The 8195-nt window shown below is 34.1% G+C and overlaps 1 protein-coding gene across 1 annotated transcript; it reads left to right on the top strand.

Annotated features, from left to right (window-relative positions):
• Nucleotides 1-6490: 6490 nt before the first annotated feature.
• LOC135848074 (uncharacterized) lies at nt 6491-7858 on the top strand. The gene is made up of 3 exons (XM_065367848.1): nt 6491-6659; nt 6756-6965; nt 7099-7858. The coding sequence occupies exons 1-3, from the start codon at nt 6513-6515 to the stop codon at nt 7651-7653; spliced, it is 912 nt and encodes a 303-aa protein (XP_065223920.1). The 5' UTR covers nt 6491-6512; the 3' UTR covers nt 7654-7858.
• The last annotated feature ends 337 nt before the right edge of the window (nt 7859-8195 follow it).

Raw genomic sequence — 8195 nt, 5'->3', positions numbered from 1 at the left:
AGACGTCAGATTTCAAAAACTTTGGCCCAGTATGCAACATGATTTTTATGCTTAAGCACAAATCAGAAAACTGCATTTTAATTTCAATATTTGCTCCAAATTGAACAGCTTTTGCCACTATATTCATTCGCCAAGCAGTCCACAAATTCTGTAATCAATTTGAGTACTGACAATTCTCCTTCTTCCCTGGCAGAAGATAATTCAGATATTAAGCATAGTGCTGATACATTGAATAATAATGAAAAAGTAAGTAGGTAATCATTAAATTTGAATACGAAAGAATCGCAGAATTTAAAATACTCAAAAAAATGGGGAAGGAGTTGTTTATTGACTTCTTCGCATTAATATACTAGGTACCTTACTTTTAAAAATTTTTAATCCGATTTTCATTTTAAAAAAATCACGAATTCTTCCATCAATGCAAAGATAGGTATATTTCAAAAGATCATCATCTGCAGCTTATGAAGTCAGATTTGAAAAAATCTACATATCTTTCCGTCCAGGAGTAAAAATCAATAACTGTGTTTCAGGACTTTGTGTGGTTATCAAGAGTCACAATGAAATACGACTTCTCCACATGGAATCTAGAAAATCTGACCTATTACGTAACACAAAATGCTCAAGATATGCGGGTACCATGTACCGATTCCGATTTAGGAAAGCAGTTTTATGGAGATGATAACCTGGATTCGTATTATTCAAATGTATTTGAAATTTATTATCTACCTACCAAAAATATTATTTCAAATAATTCAAGCATAATGAAAATTGATTTTCATTTTGTTTGGACAGAGAAATCAGCAGAGAGTCTTCGGTCAAATAATTTTACCTAAAAACGCATTCTCAGAGGGAAGCACATGTAAATTGGATAAACGCTGTGTGACGTCTTATACTCTATTGTGGCCTTATCAATTCCGATCTTCTCCCTCAAAACCCATTTCATGTTCAGAAATACCTACCATTCCAGTTTGGCACGAAACAGCAGAAGATCTTTTGGATTACACGGAAAAATTTTTAGTTGCAATGGCTGTAGTGAGAATCGAATTAGATTTATGAGTACTTATTATTATCATTATTTTTTTAATATTGAATTTCTCATATCAAAAATTATTTCGCAGGTCACAAATCAAAGACTAAAAGTAATCGTAGGAACTCACAAAATACTCACGTTCCCTAAGAAAGATAACGAAACACCTCAACAGATGTATTTACTGAAGGATAAAATCCCCATACCCGAAATAATCTACAAAATAGTTAAATATAAATCGCACGATTGCGATACTGAAAAAGAGGTGTGTTGGTTCGATGCGGTCATCGTGATTCATAATCAACCCGACATCGAGCCAAAGATAAAACTCTGTCAAGATCGAACCCAAGAATGGGGTTGGGAAAGTATTCAATTCTTGAGCACGACTGACAGAGATGCTCAATCAAAATGGAGATTGGTTTATGTTTGCAAAATAGACGAAGATGTCGAAAAAGAATTATGGTATAAGAATGACACGCTCAAAAAAGGGGACTTGAAGTTAAATCAGTTCCCTTATTATAATGGCAAAACAGGCGAAATAGAATTCCAGAATTGGCAGAAAAAGTTTGACAATGAAATGTATGATTTGTTCGAGTAGAAGTTATGTGCTGAATATTGGAATTAACTAGAAGTATAGCAGATTCCGCATCTGAACTTACTTTAGACAATAATTTTAACCTAATATTAAGTATTGTAGGTATATTGAATTATCCATAGATAAAATGACTATATACACTGATAAAAAATTTAAATAAAATTTGAATTAAAACTTTGTCTTAGAATTTTAATTCCCATTTCTGAGTAAGTGCACGTTGAATGTTAAATTCATCGATTGTGAACGTGCCCAGATATTTAAAGCTAGGTCAGAAAACGATTGGATTTAGTCAAATCAAACCATAATCTGATCAGATCAAAAGTTTTGATTGGATCAAATTTATTCCATCTCGATCTCATCCAACAAGGTAGGCCGCCAGCATAAAAAGTTGTATTTACTTGGGGTAATTTTTCCAGAATTTTTCCACATAGATGCCCTGGAGAAAAATCATTTTTCAACTTTTTCTGCTAATTTATGGTGCTCAAAAAGTGACAACACTAATTTTCATCACATCTCCGAAAAGCGTTTCCATATGCTCACATTCACAAACTGGTAAAAGTTCCAAAAGTATGCCATTTGTAGGTTTCAAGTTGACCCCGCTCAAACTTTACAATATCCCTATTTTCCTCAAAACTTTGAGCACCTCTATCTGTACTGAAAATGTACTTTGAGAGCTGAGGTTTGATACCAGCTTGAAGTTGATTACAAGCAATTAGAAGATTATTTCGGCTGAGTAAACACGTATCAGCAGCAAACATTGCTATTTCATTATCAGCTGGTTTAGGAATATCATAGCAGTATAAGATGAACAATGTTGGACTCAATAAGGCGCCTTGCGGTACACCTTGGCTGATTCCTCAAAGCGAAGAGCTTTCATGGTTGATTTGAACATAAAATTTCCTATTTTGAAAGAAGGAAGAAATGATTTTATGTAGAAAGGTGGATGTTTCGATTGTAACTAATTTGTGAATTAAACCGCAATGCCATACAGAGTTGAAGGCCTTTTTGATGTCTATAAAAGCTGCAGTTGTGAATTGCTTCTTTTCATAGCCATTGTTAATAAGTTGTACCATTCGATGCAACTCATGAACTGTGCTCATTTTATTATGAAAACCATACTGAAAAGATGGCAAAATCTGTTCCTTTTTCAGAAAGCCCAAAAGACTTTACAAATGATTTTTTCAAGGATTTTGGATGGAGAAGAGAGAAGACTGATAGGTCTATAATCATTAGGAGACAAAGAAGGAGATTCTTTTTTAGATAGCAGAATTACTTTGGCAATTTTCCAGGCATTAGGAAAGTAACCAATTTGAAGGCAAGAGTTGAAAAGTGTTTTGAAGCTCGTTAGGATATTTCGTTGTCTAAATTGCAAAGTGCCTTCAATCTGGAGTGTCATCTATTGGGTTTTAGTGTTCAACCAATGGGTAGCTATGTTAGAGACATGCCACCAGCATATCTACATATTGGTTGAACACTAAAACCCAATAGATAGTGCTCCAGATTGAAGGCAATTTTAGATGAGGTATCAAGTGAACAGATGGACGTACGCTTAGGCAACGATTTGTTGGAAGGTTTTTAAGCATAATGTTACTGATGTTATCCGAGCCTAGTGATGTCCAGATTTTGATTTTTTTTAATAATATAGCGAATTTCTTCAACTGAGGTTCTACAAAGCATTTTGCGAAGACGATGATTGCTAGGTTCAGTCAAAATATCAAGAGTGCCTGTATTTCTATTGCAGAAAATATCTTCGTAAAAATCAGCAAATAATTCACATTTTTTGTGGTTTGTAGTCGCCGATTTGTTATTATGAGTTAGTGGAGGTAATATCGTTGGTTTGTTGAGAAGACTTCTAGTATGATTCCATAAAGAAGAATTGGGCAATAGGCTCTCAAGATATCTTTGGTAGTTGGCATGTTGATATTCTTCCAATCTTTTCTGTACTTACATTATAGTTTAGATGATTCAAGCGATTTTTCAAGGAATAGTCTCTTGTTCTTTGCCATTGTCTTCTCAGGCGATTTTTTTTAGGATGAGTCAAACAATAGGAAAAGGACGATTAGAATTTGTTACACTGACTTTAGAGATTGCTTATTGAGCTTTGGAGGCAGCACTAAGAATTGTTCTTGACAGAAAGTCAAGGTGAGAGTCAATTTCAGTGCTCTGTAAAATCTCTTCAGTAATAGGTGGAAGCTCTTCCAGCTCTGTTTTGAAAGTAGACCAGTCAGTGGTTGTACAAGAGGAAGTACTACGAGGAATTCCATTGCCAATTTTCGGCCATGAGATGTTACCTGTTTTGAAAAAAATCAAGAAAAATAGCCAAAAACTTATCACTTTTTTGAGCTTCTCAATATTCACAATGACAGCCAAAAATCGGTACAAAAAGTCCTCAAATATTTCTCTAGTTTAAAAATGATATCTTTCAATATTTTGGCACAATTCATGCAAAATATTAGGGATGAAAACAATTTTTTAAAAACGAATTTACCTAAAAATAAGTGATTTACAAATTTTCAACTATTCAGTATAACCCTGAGAGCATTTGCCTTGGTTAATGCAGAATCTAAAATATGAGCAGTTGAAACTGGGAAATTACATATTTCCAGCACAAGCTGGATGAAGGCTGGACTTGAAAACCACATTTTTTCTCGAAAATGTCCCCTCTCTGGGGACCCATATCTCCCTTTCAAAGGAACCTCCGGAGCTGAATTTTTTTCTTGGTTACTTTCAAACTCAGATTAGTGATTCTCAAAGGGAACTTGGTCTATCTTAGCCAGCAGAAAAAATATAGTGGCCAGGAGAAAAATCGAATAAGCATTAAAGACTACAACACTACGTCTAATTTCTAGAGTAGATCATCACTTTTTAATTTTTGGAGGATTTTTAAAAATTCAAATTTGGCTCCTGTTTCACAAAAAAATCAACATTTGAGAAGGCATTGAAGGCTGATTTTATAGGTAGGAATATTTTAATTTTTAAGCTGTCTATTCTGAGGTTTTCACTTTTAAGTGAATTTCTGGATCTTGATGGCGGTTTCAAGCCGTTCTGGAATTTCCGATTTCCAGCAAACTCTTGTTCCCTAATGCAGGAACGTAGTAGGTACTTTTATTGTAACTCTAAATGCTTCGTGTAAAAATAATAGTTTCGTATCAGAAGGTGAATTTGAACTTCATAGTGTACTATAATTCTTAAGATTTATTAGCTACGTAGCATAAATCATGAAAATTCGCTCATATCTGTCTTCTAAACGATTCAAATTCCAACAGAAAAATATTGAATGCCCGTATTTCTGTTTGTGAATATGCCACACTGAGAAAAATTATAGCATAATTCATAACAATTTGTAATAAATGTGTAGCAGTTTTGACATTAATGCCAAAACATGGGCAAGTTTACAAGAATTACAATAATTCATGCTACCTACACGAATTTTTCAGATAGGTATCATCGCATAAAACCTGCAATTTCAAGACATTTAGTGATGCCCAATTCATCTGACGTCATGTTATCAATCATGCAAACATATTTTTCTGCTATGAAGCTATGCTATCAGGTACCGAGATATGATACAGAAAACCACACTGCGCTGCAGCTGTTTTCTTGAAATCTCAATATCAAAGTGTTGAAATTCATCGAAGGTGGTAGGTATTCGTAATAAATCAAATATCAATATCAGTACCTACAGATGAGCTGGTCGCATCTTTCGATCTGAATCACTCATAAAGTAACTGAAATCCATCCAGAACTTCACATTCATTCTTCATCTTTCAAATACCGAGGTATAGTCGATCGAATTCATAAACGAAAAATATGACCAACATTTCGTGCATTTTACACCTACTCGTGATTTACTTCTCAATCTCTCTGATTCGAACGGAGCCACCACGTAAGTTCCAAACTGAAATTTATTTCTCAATACAGAACTCAAGTAAATATCCTATCTCATCGGGTACTCTTTGTTTCAGCTTTAATTTTCAATGGCGATAAACTGGAAATTTATCCTGATTGGGAAACTGCGTCGAAAAATCCCGGTCCTTATGCAATTGCTTGTCCAGCCTATAATGATCAGGAAGAGAAATTCAACGAAGAAGGTTCGTTGGATCATAAAGCTCTATTTGTAAAAGATTATGCTAAAGATACAGAGAATTACCCGTACGAGTATATGGTTCGCAAAAAGTGCAAGGAATACTTCAAAATAGCCGCTGTAGTGCGTAAAGAAGAAGATCCAAAATCTAAAGACAAATTTATTGAATTTGGTTACGAAGTAAGTAGGTATTCGACATCGAGCGAATGAAAAATTTATCGCGTATTTCATACATAATGTTGAAATGTAATTTTACAATTGATAGGTGTACAACGATAAATCAGAAGTCAACAAAAGCTTCAAGACGTCTGATTTCAAACTATTTAGTCCGGTACTTGCTTACCTAATCATTTTTCTATAAAGCAAGTATGAAAATTGTCAAATACAATGCTAATTTGAATTTTTGTTCCATTTCGACCAGCTTTTGCCATCGCCTTCATTCATCCTAAAAGGTATAGATTTCGTAAATAAGGACGATGACAAGACTCCTTACATTGAGAAAGATGATTCAGATGATATTTATGAAAATCCACGAAAGGTTGACTTGGTGAGTTATTGTTCGTGTACCCAATAATAATGAGAATAGCAAAATAGGTATCTTATGAGAAACTCGAGATAGATCAGACCAATATTGCAGACATTTTTATGTTTCACGAAACGAAATTCACAAATCCAAATGAGTAGTTATTTTAAAATTTTCATATAGGTACTTGATAGTAAAAAATTTATGATTTATGCGAAAACTGGTATAAAACAATAAATTGTTGTACCTATTGTAGGACTTTATATGGCTTTCAAGAGCATCCATGAAATATGACTTCTCGAAGTGGCATGTGGAAAGGCTGACTTATTTCATAACACAAAATGACAGTGATTTGCAAATAGAGTGCAAGAATAAGAACTTGGGAATGCAATTTTACGCAAAAGATAACCTGTACACGTATTACTTGGATGTGAGTAAATATTCTTGCGAACGTAGAAAGAAACTCATTTCAAACAGTTGAAATACAGTACTATAAACATTGAACCTTATTATATTGTTTGAATAGGGGAACCAAAAGACCGTTTTTAAGGATGTGACTGTACCCAAAATTCGCAGCGTTTATGTGTCGCCACATGCTTTATTGGCACCTTATCAATTTCAAACCATCCCTTCAGAAGAAATTTCATGTTCAAGTTTGGTCGAAGTTCCTATTTGGTACGAAACAGCAGAAGAACCTTTGAATTATTCGGAAAAGTTTTTAGTCGCCGCATCTCAAGTAAGAATCAAATATAATCACGAGTAAATCTTCATCTAAACATTACGAGAAGTGAATTGAATTTAGATTGAATCACAATACTCGACATTTTTTTTCAAAAATCACACATTTCTAATCAAAAATTTTGTTACAGGTAACAAGTCAAAGACTAAAAATAATCGTGGGGACTTACGAAACGCTCACACTCCAGACAGAAAAAGGTAATAAACCACACGAAATGTTTCTGAATGGAAAAAAGATACCAATACCCAAAATCATTTACAAGATAGTCAAATTCAAATCACACAATCGTGGCGTCGGAAAAAGAACATACTGGTTTAATGCAGTTATCGTGATCCACAACCAACCTCAAGTCAATAAGGAAGATATAATTTGCGAAGATAAATCCAAATATTGGGGCTGGGAAAGTCTCCGATACATGAGTACAACCAACAGGGATGAGAATACAAAATCAGATTTTATTTACGTTTGCGAACTAGACAAAGATATGCAAACGAAATTAGGTTACTATACATCTAATGAGTTAAATTTAGAGTTGGATTATTTTCCTAGTTATAATAAAAAGAACGCTAGAATAGAATTTGAAAACTGGCAGGAAAAGTTTGAAACAAGAATGCGAGATTTGTTTGAAACGACCCCGGAGCCGGTGGTGGATTCTAACAGGTCAGAAACACAGAAAGAAATATGAATCAATTCAATATGGTAAACGGTGTAGGTAATTATTATTTAAGTAGTTTTGTAAGAAGCAATTATTCATTAAATTAGATTAATAAGTTATTTTTAGTGGATGGGATTGGTGGTTTTTAAATCACTAAGTAATTTAATTTGTACCTACCTGAATAATATGCTACACAATTGTACAGCACATACATAAATACAACTTTCAGAAACAACTCTACTATTCCTTGTAAAATACTAAGGTGAGGGTTGGTTTTCTTTTAGACAAGAAACCGTCACTCATATTGAGTACCTTAGAGTCAAACCCAGAATTCTCCAAATTTTTCAAAAATGAGGTTATGATTGTTTTGGGTACAGTTAGTAGGTACGCATCGATTGCCATTCTCCGTTTTTACCTACCTGACACAATGACGTAGTCGGGGGGGTCCAAAGTACTGGGTCAGAGTCAAATTCCGAAAAATGTCCAAAATTTTCAAAAATGAGATTATGGTAGTTTTGGGTACAGTTAGTAGGTACGCATCAATTGCCATTCAACATTTTACCTCATTCGAT

The sequence above is a fragment of the Planococcus citri genome, chromosome 5, assembly GCF_950023065.1.
Source record: "Planococcus citri chromosome 5, ihPlaCitr1.1, whole genome shotgun sequence".
NCBI lineage: Eukaryota > Metazoa > Arthropoda > Insecta > Hemiptera > Pseudococcidae > Planococcus > Planococcus citri.
Note: the sequence above shows the minus strand (reverse complement) of the source record. Positions and strands in the feature narration are given on the sequence as shown.

Bases quoted from the DNA above. Each gene is read 5' to 3' on its own strand.
- LOC135848074 (XM_065367848.1), top strand. From the start codon at position 6,513: ATGAAATATGACTTCTCGAAGTGGCATGTGGAAAGGCTGACTTATTTC. The intron at 6,660-6,755 runs GTGAGTAAATAT...TTGTTTGAATAG, and splicing joins TGTACACGTATTACTTGGAT to GGGAACCAAAAGACCGTTTT. The intron at 6,966-7,098 runs GTAAGAATCAAA...ATTTTGTTACAG, and splicing joins TTTTAGTCGCCGCATCTCAA to GTAACAAGTCAAAGACTAAA.